The sequence below is a fragment of the Idiotropiscis lumnitzeri genome, chromosome 14 (assembly GCF_059441095.1).
Source record: "Idiotropiscis lumnitzeri isolate Australia: NSW breed Sydney's pygmy pipehorse chromosome 14, RoL_Ilum_1.0, whole genome shotgun sequence".
Taxonomy (NCBI): domain Eukaryota; kingdom Metazoa; phylum Chordata; class Actinopteri; order Syngnathiformes; family Syngnathidae; genus Idiotropiscis; species Idiotropiscis lumnitzeri.
This window is the reverse complement of record NC_142404.1, coordinates 2,111,836-2,124,638: the sequence shown is the minus strand read 5'-3', so window position 1 is coordinate 2,124,638 and position 12,803 is coordinate 2,111,836. Positions and strand designations below refer to the sequence as shown.

General features: G+C 43.6%; 2 protein-coding genes across 2 annotated transcripts in view; both read left to right on the top strand.

The window, feature by feature from the left end:
• Nucleotides 1-3,841, top strand: part of LOC148323127 (kalirin-like) — a 192,797-nt gene extending 188,956 nt beyond the window's left edge. The window contains exon 55 of the transcript XR_015846514.1: nt 3,779-3,841. The gene's annotated coding sequence lies outside the window, so the exon portion shown is untranslated. The remainder of the gene's footprint in view (nt 1-3,778) is intronic.
• Nucleotides 2,907-12,430, top strand: LOC148323126 (kalirin-like). Its single transcript, XM_088315418.1, has 11 exons — nt 2,907-3,841; nt 4,040-4,067; nt 4,926-5,088; nt 5,161-5,282; nt 5,745-5,876; nt 5,950-6,111; nt 7,880-7,958; nt 8,049-8,100; nt 9,212-9,360; nt 9,894-10,032; nt 10,142-12,430. The coding sequence occupies exons 1-11, from the start codon at nt 3,836-3,838 to the stop codon at nt 10,721-10,723; spliced, it is 1,614 nt and encodes a 537-aa protein (XP_088171544.1). The 5' UTR covers nt 2,907-3,835; the 3' UTR covers nt 10,724-12,430.
• Nucleotides 12,431-12,803: the final 373 nt, after the last annotated feature.

Sequence of the window (12,803 nt, the reverse complement as noted above, 5' to 3'; positions counted from 1 at the left end):
CTCATGTGGGTAATGACAGTGAGACCTGGAAGGGCGTGATTGGGAGGAATGGCCCCCCCAATCTGAACCCGAGCGGTGTTCTGTTACTAGACTTCTGTGCTCGTCATGGATTGTCGATAACGAAAACCATGTTCAAACATAAGGGTGTCCATATGTGCACTCGGCACCAGGACACCCTAGGCCGCAGTTCGATGATCGACTTTATAGTCGTGTCATCGGATTTGCGCCCGCAAGTTTTGGACACTCGGGTGAAGAGAGGGGCGGAGCTGTCAACTGATCACCACCTGGTGGTGAGTTGGCTCCGATGGTGGGGGAAGATGCCGGTCCGACCCGGCAGACCCAAACGTATTGTGAGGCGGGGGACATTGAGTCTGAGTGGACCATGTTCCGTGCCTCCATTGTTGAGGCAGCCGATCGAAGCTGTGGACGTAAGGTGGTCGGTGCCTGTCGTGGCGGCAACCCCCGAACCCGCTGGTGGACACCGGCGGTAAGGGATGCTGTCAGGCTGAAGAAAGAGTCCTATCGAGCCTTTTTGGCCTGTGGGACTCCGGAGGCAGCTGACAGGTACCGACTGGCCAAGCGGAATACGGCTTCGGTGTTTGCCGAAGCAAAAACTCGGGCGTGGGAGGAGTTCAGCGAGGCCATGGAAAACGACTTCCACACGGCATCGAGGAAATTCTGGTCCACCATCCGTCGTCTCAGGAGAGGGAAGCAGTACACCATGAACACTATTTATAGTGGAGATGGGGTGCTGCTGACCTCGACTCGGGACGTTGTGAGTCGGTGGGGAGAATACTTCGAAGACCTCCTCAATTCCACCGACAAGCCTTCCATTGAGGAAGCAGAGCCTAGGGACTCCGTGGTGGACTCACCTATCTCAGGGGCTGAGGTAACCGAGGTGGTTAACAAGCTCCTCTGTGGCAAGGCCCTGGGGGTGGATGAGATCCGCCCGGAGTTCCTCAAGGCTCTGGATGTTGTGGGGCTGTCATGGTTGACACGCCTCTACAACATTGCATGGACATCTGGGACAGTGCCTCTGGATTGACAGACCGGGGTGGTGGTCCCCCTTTTTAAGAAGGGGGACCGGAGGGTGTGTTCCAATTATAGAGGAATCACACTCCTCAGCCTCCCTGGTAAGGTCTACTCAGGGGTACTGGAGAGGAGGGTCCGTCGGGAGGTTGAATCTCAGATCCAGATGGAGCAGTCCGGTTTTCGTCCTGGCCGTGGGACAGTGGACCAGCTCTACACTCTCTACAGGGTCCTTGAGGGTGCATGGGAGTTCGCCCAACCAGTCTACATGTGTTTTGTGGCGTGCTTCGGGAGTACGGGGTACTGAGCCCCCTGATATGGGCACTATGGTCCCTGTACCACCGATGTCAAAGTTTGGTCCGCATTGCCGGCAGTAAGTCGGATTCGTTTCCAGTGAGGGTTGGACTCCGTCAAGGCTGCCCTTTGTCACCGATTCTGTTCATAACTTTTATGGACAGACTTTCTAGGCCCGGTCGAGGTGATGAAGGGATCCGGTTTGGTGACCTCAGTATTTCATCTCTGCTTTTTGCAGATGATGTGGTACTGTTGGCTTCCTCAAACCGTGATCTCCAACTCTGACTGGAGCAGTTCGCAGCAGAGTGTGAAGCGGTTGGGATGAAGATCAGCACCTCCAAATCTGAGACCATGGTTCTCAGTCGGAAAAGGGTGGAGTGCCCTCTCCAGGTCAGGGAGGAGATCCTGCCCCAAGTGGAGGAGTTTAAGTATCTTGGGGTCTTGTTTACGAGTGAGGGGAGGATGGAGCGAGAGATCGACAGGCAGATCGGTGCCGTCTCCGCTGTGATGCGGACGCTGTATCGGTCTGTCGTGTTGAAGAAAAGGTGAAGCTCTCGATTTGCCGGTCGATCTACGTTCCTACCCTCACCTATGGTCACGAGCTGTGGGTCGTGACCGAAAGAACAAGATCTCGGATACAAGCGGCCGAAATGAGTTTCCTCCGCAGGGTGTCTGGGCTCTCCCTTAGAGATAGGGTGAGAAGCTCGGCCATCCGGGGGGGACTCAGTGTCGAGCCGCTGCTCCTCCACGTAGAGAGGGGCCAGATGAGGTGGCTCGGGCATCTGATTAGGATGCCTCCTGGACGCCCCCCTGGTGAGGTGGTCCGGGCATGTCCCACCGGCAGGAGTCCCGGAGGACGACCCAGGACACGCTGGAGAGGCTATGTCTCCCGGCTGGCCTGGGAACGCCTGGGCATCCCTCCAGCAGAGCTGGAAGATGTGGCCGGGGAGCGGGAAGTCTGGGCTTCCCTGCTGAAGCTGCTGCCCCCGCGACCCGGCCCGGATAAGCGGCGGATAATGGATGGATGGATAGAAAAGACTTTAATGTACTTCATTAAACTTTCTTGCATTAGTTGACCTGGCAAACCCACTTACAATAAACATCACGAAACGTCATATATTTCTGTGGTAGGCTAGCTAGTTAGCAACTTGCGAGCCCAGACTAACCACGATGGCTAATTAGTGGCTTATTCACTATTTATTGTAAATCGTTGAGAAAATCAAATAAATTAGATTGCTTGCGGTGACATTTGTTCACGTGACATCAAAGACGGTTTGAAAGTTATAAGTAAGATGGATTTTTCTTTACTTTCCCCTGAATGCTAGTTGGCTGCTCGCATGCCTATTTGAACCAAGCCAGTTGGTGTCGCCTCTTAGTAATTAATTATTCTTTAGAGCTTAAATTAATTTAGTTGTTGAGTTATTAACAGGGTGAAACAAGCATCGGTTTATTGCATTAGCTCTTAAAGTTGATCATGTGAATTCCAAGATGTCTGATGGTTAAGAAACACAGATTTTGGTTTTAACTCTTGGGGAAAAATGTTTTACAACCTTGAATAAACCTTTAAGTTATTTTTGTTTTGTTTTTTTTCAAATAAAGTTCTTTTTGTGTCTCATTTGATGTTTCTGTCACCGTGCATGACTACTGGTGAAAGACTTTGTGATAACTGGTAACTATTCCTTTAGGTTTGTTTTTGGTACTTTTGTTTGTGAACTAACATGAGCGTGAGTACAACAGTGTTTTTTATGTAAAACAAAACCCCGTAGCCCAGTGGTTCTCAACCTTTTTACAATGATGTACGCCCTGTAAAATATTTTTTCAGTCCACTGAATCAGTGCAAAGCACTTTGCATGAAAAAAAAAAGTGTCAGTGTCTCGTTCATTAACGTTTGGAACTTTTGGTTTGTAGTGGTATCTACTTGGAGATAAAAATAACTAAAAATAAAAAAAGAATGAATTCACTTAATTTTGAACAAAAGCAGAAACTGATTTAAAAATAATTATCTTAAAATACCCATTTAATAAATCAAAAGCAGAGTGACATTACCTCCTGTCAACACTGTTATATTTTTAAATGTCACGTACCACCTGAGGTGTCTTCACGTCCCCCCCATTTGAGAGCCACTAGACTAACTTCAAATATTCATTGAAAGTATTTAAACATCACACATTAAAAACGATGATCACATTTGTAGTACAAACTTTAAAAAGGTAAGTCTAAACATACACATTCTCCTGTGTTGATGGACACCAAATCCAAAGGAAGAAAATTAAATCCTTATTCTTCACCTAATTGTTTCCTCCGGTGTTAATTTCTCTGTGGTATTCCTACTTGCTCTTTTCTACACTTCCTCATTACTCCTGCTATTTGTTTAACTCCGCCCCTCTGCTCCCACCATGCATTCCCATTATTGGATAATTCTCTTTTCCACTCCCTCGCCTGCTTCCCCTTCCAGGAGGTTCACACTTCAGATGAATCAGACTGTGACGACGACCTTGACCCAAAAACTGGCATGGAGGTAATTTGAAAAAAATTGATTTAAAGTTTCACCATTCAATGTGAAATATATATTCCCCAATGTTTTGTCATCAGAAAATAAGCAAATAAGCTTTGCGTTTTAGTTGAAAGCGAAGTGATTTTTTTTTTTAATTAAATAAGGGGAGCGGCGTTCAAAAATACAAACGAATAAATACTTGTTTTAATGTCTGTTTTCCAGCTTCTCAACCCAAACTTCATCCAGGAAGGTAAGAAGACTATATATGAAAATTAGATATAACTTTAAATACTTATCAAACACAAATTATTATTGAAGTTTCTGAGAGATTATTTCACAGACATTAACATTATTGTTTCTTTTTTTTTTGTACGTGTACAAAAGTTTGCACTGTATATGTGTTGCCCACTTTTGAAGGGACCAAAAGTAATTAAACAAATGAGGCATGTATGGCTGCCAATGGAACTGGTTGCTTTGTGTTTATTGATGATGTGACTTCTGACAAAAGCATCAGGATAGATTCTGAAGTGTTTCAGGAAGTATTATATGCTCATTTTTAGCCAAATGTATCAGAACTCACTGGATGGTGCTTCACACTGCTGATGGTCAATGTCCTACAGCATATCATGAAAGCAACCAAAGAGTATTTCTAAGGCAAAGAATGTTATATAGCCAAGTCGATCACCTCAGCTGGATCCTATTGAGAATGAATTTCACTTGCTGTAGACAAACCTAAAGGGAAGGTACCCCAAGAACAAGTAAGAAATGAAAGCAGTTGAGATAGAGGCTGAGCAGAGCATCACCAGTGGTGAAATCTGGTGTGTGAAAAATATTTGTCAAGAGGTGCCGTGGAGGGATGCTGGCGGTGGGTTCTTGCGCCGAAACATCGTCGACGGGGGCTCTGAGGAGGCATGGCGGACATGCCCCATTGAAAGTTAATCGTCACCAGGGTGGGGCGTGATGGGTTGGCCATCACTCGGTTCGATCGGCCCAAATACAGAGGCCGTTCAAGAATTTCGGAACATTTTATCCAAATCCCCGATGGCCACCACGTCCCTGGACAGACTACATGTTGCCTTGTTTGATCCCATATGCTTCCTGTGTCTAGTGGCTCCGGAGTTCCTGGTGCCGCTCTCCGACGTGGTGTGTGCCTTCGGGGAGACAGTGATCCTCTGTTGCAAGGTGTGTGGACGACCCAAACCTTCTGTTACCCTGAAGGGCCCCGACCAGAACCCGGTGACCAGCAACAGCCGTTTCACCATCAACATCAGGTGCTGGTGACATTCTAGTCTTGTAGCTTTCCTGTCCCATGTGTTCTTTTCTCATCCGTTTTTCATCTCCAGGGATACGGGTGACATCTTGTTAAAGATTTGTAACCTGATGCCACAGGACACCGGCATCTACACCTGTGTGGCCGTCAATGATCACGGGTCGGCCTCCTCATCTGCCTCTATCAAAGTGCAAGGTAATGGTTAAGGCTATGTGAAAACTAGTGGTCAGGGCCAGCAAGGCCTGCTGTGCTGAGCCAAACACTTTCAGAAGCATTGTGAGTCTCCTCTCCTAAACTATCTGCCGTAATAGTAAATAGACCTGTGAGAAGCAAAATGGTGCCAAAGGACAGGCTGCCATAAATTATGAAAAGGGAATATATTACTCCACTTTATTGGTATGTACAGTACATAATCAGATTTTTTTTGTTTTGGTTCTGTTCCCTATTGCTGACCAAAACAAAAGATCAATGGTGGTTGTAAAGCTTAAAAAAAAATCAAATCTGAATCGGTCGATCCACAAAGAGCATCAGACTAAATATATGTTACGCCTATGCCTCTGGAAGTCCATCCTGTGTCACTGATAACATCGGTTGGCAACTTGGCAAACAACCACTTTCTAAGTTACTGAAGTAGAATATATTTTTGTTTTGTCCAAGGTATTCCAGCAGCCCCTGGGAGACCGGTCGCTCAGGAGGCCAGCAATACAGCCGTGATGCTCCACTGGCTGCCTCCGGCCTCCTCTGCTCACTGTGCAGTCAGCAGCTACATGGTGGAGTACCGCCAGGAAGGTGAGACCTTTTTTGGTTTGTGACCTCAAAAGAAATTTGAGATGCTGAATCAGAACTCTCCTCCTCTGTCCAGACTCCTTGCTGTGGCAACAAGTGTCCAGCAGCGTGGAGGAGTGTCTTCAGATTGACACGCTCATCCCAGGCGGTCATTATCAGTTCAGAGTGCGAGCGTCCAACCGCTGGGGACTTGGCCCCCCATCAGAGCCTTCCAATATGGTTTCACTTTCCAGCAATAGTAAGAACACAACACACACGCATTAAAAAAAAAAACAACAACAACAGCAATAGAAATGCCCGATCTATATCACTGGAGTATCTTTGTGTGAAAAATAACCAGTATAAACAAGAACACCGTTTGCTATTTTCTGATACGTTTTTAATTTTTAAATTTAAATTACTCTTATAATGGCAATAAATTGAATTAGACTATATGTATATAGAAGGTGGAAAGGTGGGCGAATGATTAGCACGATGGCCTCACAGTACAGAGGTCGTGTGTTCGATTCTGGCTCTGGTTCTCCCTGTGCCTGCGAGGGTTTTCTCCGGGTAATCCGGTTTCTTCCCACATTCCAAAAACATGCAGGTCGATTAAACACTCGAAATTGTCCCTAGGTATGAGTGTGAGTGCGGATGGTTGTTTGTCTATGTGTGCCCGGTGATTGGCTAGCAACCAGTTCAGGGTGTCCCCCCGCCTACTGCCCGAAGATAGCTGGGATAAGCTCCAGCATCCCCCCTCCTCCCCCCGCAACCCTAGTGAGGAAAAGTGGTAAAGATAATGGATGGATGGATATATATATATATATATATATATATATATATGGAAACTAAAAGCAGTGTTTTGTTCTGAGACGTGCTAAAGACAGCTAATATGGCACAATATTTGCAAAGTATGCAAATTATTTTTGAAGTAAATCATACTGAGTAAACTGAGTTAAAATATTTAACTGAGTTAAAAAATTTAGATTAATCACCTGAGTTAATGCTTTAATTTTGACAGCCCTAATATATATAATTATTACACATACTTTGCAAATATTGTGCCATATTAACTGTACATCTTTAGCATGTCTCAGAACAAAACACTGTGTTCAAGTTAACACTGGGCCTTGCAAACTAACACTGCTGGAGTGTGGTGCTTTGAGAAATATTTTGAAAAAAAATGTATGTAAAGATGTCGCCATTTAGATTGCATTCAAGAATCAAAGAAAGCTATTAGAACAGTCTTTGAATGAACTATACTCTATATTTGGTAACTTTGCATCAATTCCAAGATATGATTCAAGTAAATATCTGTTACAAGCTTCGCAAAATATAGTAGTTGAAAAATGTGATTAATCGCAATTAATCATGGAATTTTTTGTGATTAGTTAGTTAAAAAAAAGTAATCACTTGACAGCACCCATAGTCAGCTGGGATAGGCTCCAGCACCCTTCAGAGAGAGAGAGAGAGAGAGAGAGAGAGTGAGAAAGAGAGAGAGAGAGATGTTTGAGCTGACACAAAAGAAAAATGTGCAGTGTCAATCAAGGTTGAGCTTGAAATGTTTGTTTTCACAAATGTTTGTTGCTCTTTTTTGTCAGGAATATGAATTTTGACCAATTTTCTAACGCTGTCAGCAAAAAAAAAACGGAAAAAGAAATACACTTTTTTTTCCTGATTAAAGACGAGAGTCTAATCTTTCTTTTGATAGATGCCATGTTTTTATAGCATTAGAACAATATTGTGAAATGCGCTATATTAATAAAATTGTACTGTATGTATGTACATATATGAATGACTTACAGCTTACTATGACAGCTGTTATAGAATGGAATTGCTCAAATTCTTTTGATGGTTACAAATGAAAGAGAGCGGGACTGTTTGTAGAGCACAGTTGTACACAAAGCACGTTGAGTGAATTTGAAATTAAATTTGAATGGAGGGTTCACTGTTACTGGGTATATATATTAATTAAATGATGGTTAAAAATATGTTTCCTTTAATCCATTCACTTTTTCCTTGTTAAGACTCTGCTTATGATGGAACAGGAATCCAGTGGAAAGAAAACTTTGAGTTGACATTCTCCGAGATTTGCGAGATTGGAAGGTAAAATATGCACAGAATCTGAATCTATTGCTGCTAACATTACATTTTAAACATGGATAAGAATGTGAACCATTTTACTGTTTTCACCAGGGGACGCTTCTCGGTGGTACGGAAATGTCTCAACAAGTCTACAAAGAAAATGGTGAGATATATAATTAACTGCACCCTCCAATCGAAATTTTTTTGTTTTTTAACACAGATAATAATGCTCAGTTTTGAGTCGTAATTTCAAAAAGATATTTAAGAATAAACTTAGGTGGTAAAGCAAAATGGCATCATACCAGGTACTGTTTCTGATATTATGACCTTCTTATGTAACACAATAAGTTCCCTAAAATATAAGAAACACCTCATGTTGTGGCCCCTGAGTGTCAATACTGTCCTTTTATTCTTTTATTGCAGTTTCAGGGCATTTTTAAAATGCATGACTCAAAATTCATGGGTGCAAAAAAAACAATCGAACACCAGATGTTGTTGCTTGGAGCTTTCCCCTCCCCCTGACCTCACTGGCAGTGGTGAGTCTAGGATTTATCCATCCATCCATCTTCTGTACCGCTTCTCCTCACTAGGGTCGCGGGGGGTGCTGGTGCCTATCCCAGTTGAGTCTAGGATTTAGTACGATTAATTAATTTATTTCGCAGCCCTGTTTGAAAAACATTTTTATTCACTTCGAGCCCTGCACTCTCCTCTGCTCTTTGATGCACAAGTGGCACACAAGAATATAATGCACATATACACCTGAGTGCCACTTACATGCACTGCAGTAATGTTGCAAGAAGTTATATCATTAAAAATTGACTGTTTCAATGCTTGTATGCAAATGTTTGCGACACTCTAGTGCCTGCCCATCCCATCAAGGGTGAAATTAAACATACCAAGTAAATGGAGTTATCTGCCATATCTGAAACTGTGAATGTGAGTGAGCTGTTTTGAAATTCCTTTACTACTGTTACAAAACAATGGTGCTAATTAACATGACACCGGGGTTTCTGGGTTAATGACTTCGAACTGAAGCAAAGCAAAGAACCACTTTGATGCAGCGTCCAAAGCACTTTAAACCAAAGCCAAAGGTCAACCAAGTTGCAGTGTTGCAGCACAAATTAGCGAGATGAAAATGTTTAGCAACATTGCCATCCATCCATCTTCCTTATCCTGACTCGAGCTACCAAAATAACTTTCGGCAAAGCTGTCGATGTGTTTACATTTAAAAATACAGATACATTTTACATTGTGTGGCTGCGTGTCACTGGCAGGTGGCGGTGAAGTTCGTGAGCAAGAAAATGCAGAAGAAGGAGCAGGCGGCTCATGAGGCAGAAATCCTCCAACATGTGCAGAACCACCAACTGGTGGCACTGTTGGACACCTACGAGTCCCCCATGTCAGTGATGCTAATCCTTGAGCTGTAAGTGACCACTTCATACTTGAAACTACCACACGTTTAGCTTTTAAAGATTTGTTCCACATACTAATGGAGGTTTCAATTCAAGATGTACTAAATTACGTGCGATTGAGTCCAGGGTGTACATATCCCTTTCACACAAAATGCGCTGTGGTTGGCTTCCATCTCACAAGTAACCCTGAAGAGGAAATGCACAATACAATACAATACAATACAATGCAATCTTATTTATATAGCGCATTTCATAACAGCTGGAGCTGTACCAGAAAACAGATGGATAAATAAGCTAAATTATGGTTCGAACGAAAGTCACTGACAGAGTAGTGGCACATCCGCCTGAGTTATGTGCAGGCAGCGTGGGTTCGGTTCCCACTCAGTGTCTATGTCTGCCGTGTGACTGGCTGGTGACCAGTTCTGGGTGTAGTGTGCCTTTCGCTCGTACCCAGCACCCTCCGGTGACCCTGGACAGGATAAGCGGTGTGGATAATGACATCACAATGACATGTTTCAAACGAATATTTGTATGTGGTTGTCAGGCTGGTGGACGGTCGTCTCCTTGACTACCTGGTCGCCCACGATGAGTTGATGGAGGAAAAGGTGGCCTTCTTCATCCGAGAAATACTGGAAGCCTTGCAGCACCTTCACACGTGCCGAGTTGCACACCTGGATCTGAAGGTCAGAACGCTTTGTCTTTCACTCAATGTGTGTCAGGGATCTGATAACAGATTGTTCACACTCGACCTCAAGCCTGAGTATCAGGATTTTTTTTCCTTCTCTCTCCAAGCCTGAGAACATCATGGTGGAGCTTCACTCGCCCACCCCGTGCATCAAGCTCATCGACCTTGGAGATGCTGTGCAACTGTCGGCACACCGCCGCTATGTCCACCTGTTGTTGGGAAACCCAGAGTTTGCCGCACCCGAACTCATCTGCGGCACCCCAGTCTCTGTAGCAACCGACTTGTGGAGCATTGGTGTCCTGGCTTACGTCATGCTCAGCGGCGTGTCGCCTTTTCTCGATGAGTCTCCCGAGGAAACCTGCGTCAACATCTGCCGCCTTGACTTCTGCTTCCCCAATGATTACTTCAGGGATGTGAGCCAGGCAGCGAGGGATTTTGTGTCCTCTGTGCTCCAGCAGGATCCTAGGAAGAGGCCAACTGCTACTTCCTGTTTGCAGCACCCATGGGTGGGCCGTGGAGGAGCTCACGGTGGGGAGTACTCCAAGACACCTCTGGACACAACACGATTGGCCACGTTTATTGATCGAAGAAGACAACTTCATGATGTGCGTCCCATCACCAACATCAAGGGACTGGTGACAGTATTGGGAACTCACTGTGACGAAGATGAATGTCGGGACACTTCTTAACAAAACCTGCCACAAGATCTGAACTATATTTTTTTGGAGTTAATGATCAGATCTATTTATTAATATATGGGTGCCTAAATCATGGATCACCGGCCATTCTGAAACCTTTGAACCAGGTAAAAATGTCACCCAACCTTCTTTTCTCTTGTTGCATTGTTCCAATCTTGACTCTTGTCCTCAAGCTGCCTGGAGCCTAAAGATTTTAGTTTGAAAGACACTGTGAATGCTCCTGGACTAAAGTTGTATTCGCCTCTGGTCCATCAATCTGCTGAATGACTTCCCCTGGAAACGTTCTGTTGCTTACTGACACTCGGAAAAAAAACGACCAGCATCTCGGCTGCTCTTCTACTTGTTGTGGAAGCCATCTGGCAGAACATGATCTCCCTCTCTTGTCTTTAAACCTAGCCAGGAAAAAATGCTAGTAAAGGACAGTACTTAGATGAGCACCGAGGCAGCTTTTGTAGTCTTGAATCGTACACCTAGCTGGAACTTGGATTAGTACTATGGTGACATTCGGTATTTCTCTAGCCAGCCAAATTATCCCAACCTGAGATGAGTGGACAATGGTGAGGAGATGATCTTCATTTCTGGTTGTTAAACATGGCTTCACCTGAAGACAACTAGCTGTTGCTCAGGAACACTCGAATGACGTTGGTCTTTTGCCGCCAGTTATTTCATAAAAGGATAATGTGCTGTTGCGCAGTAATAAATATTCAAACAGAATTTCGATCAGCAGTGATGTTGTTGTTCAAGTCACAGGTCTTCTGAAGAGAATGTTTTCAATCAAGACAAAATGGAAAAGGTGAAATTCATCAGTGGTCCGTAAGCCATCCTGTGTTTTACCGAAGCAAAATGTATTGTTGCTCAGTGTCACGCTGACTGTATTTGGATCACCACCCTTGGCAGTCTGTTGGATGGCGAGGTCAACCCTAATTAAGGAGAGCATTAAAACTCGAGAATAACCGAGTCACATCAAATTTGTATTATTTTACAGTAGCCCTTTTCTGTCATCAAAATTTGGTTAGTGGTTTATCCCCTATAGTCGTTGATGACTACGCTCTCGTTTCTTACGTTGAACAATTTTCAGGCAATTAAGTAAGAGCAAGTGAAGAAGAATTTCTTAGTCAAAGTTAGAGAGGGTCGCCGGCAGTTTGAAAAAGGTTGAAATTTATTATAATTAGCTATCACATTTTCCGGGCTATTAGGCACACCTGTATATAAACCCCAGCAACTCTTTTTGGGGGAAAAACAAAAAAAAATAATATACAAGCCGTACCAGGCTAAAAGCCGCAGTTGTCTAAGTTGAAATAAATGTTGTTGTTTACTGCACGTACAGAACGATTTTGTACTGTGAATGCACATAAAGGTACATCAACAGATTCTTAGATCAGTGCCTTTTAACACAGCAACAACTTTGCTAATTAAAACAGAACAGACCCAAGAGAAAAAAAAATCAAGATTTATTTAGCGTATTTTCTGAACTATAGAGCTCCCCTACCAGTGAAAGAAAAGCCGCACCGCTGTATTAGCCGCATGGTTCAAAATCTAGGGAAAAAGTAGTGCCTTATAGTCTGGAAAATACGGTACATTGGACTATTTTCCCTGACATTTATAATCTTAAAGTGGAGATTTTATAAAATTGGATGACTTTAAATGATGCCTACAAGTAACAATAAAATGTCTTATCTTTTTCATATGGTGCGTGGAAAATTAAAACATGGGGATGGGGGTGTAGGGGGGGGGGTTCAAGATACATGAGTGTTTTTAAAGAGAAACAACATGAATTACAGCTTCATTTATTTTATTATTATTATTAATTACATTTTAGCTATTGAAAAATGTTTTGCCTGCACATTTGTAGCTGGTCTTGCCAATGTTTTAGACGTGTGTGTGTGTGCGCATACAAATTTTATTCAATATGCGATGGATGTTGTTTGTTGATTAAGTATTTGCAAGGTTTTGTTTTGCAGGAATCCTGAGATAGCCTTGAACGCCCGATGGATCCCACATGGATAAAAATCTTGCTCCGCCTCTGGCCGAAGCAGATCTGTCAATGAAAGCCAAGACTTCATAATGTATT

Coding starts and splice junctions, on each gene's coding strand:
- LOC148323126 (XM_088315418.1), top strand. Junction 4,068..4,925: donor CCCAAACTTCATCCAGGAAG/GTAAGAAGACTA, acceptor TCCTGTGTCTAG/TGGCTCCGGAGTTCCTGGTG. Junction 8,101..9,211: donor ACAAGTCTACAAAGAAAATG/GTGAGATATATA, acceptor TGTCACTGGCAG/GTGGCGGTGAAGTTCGTGAG.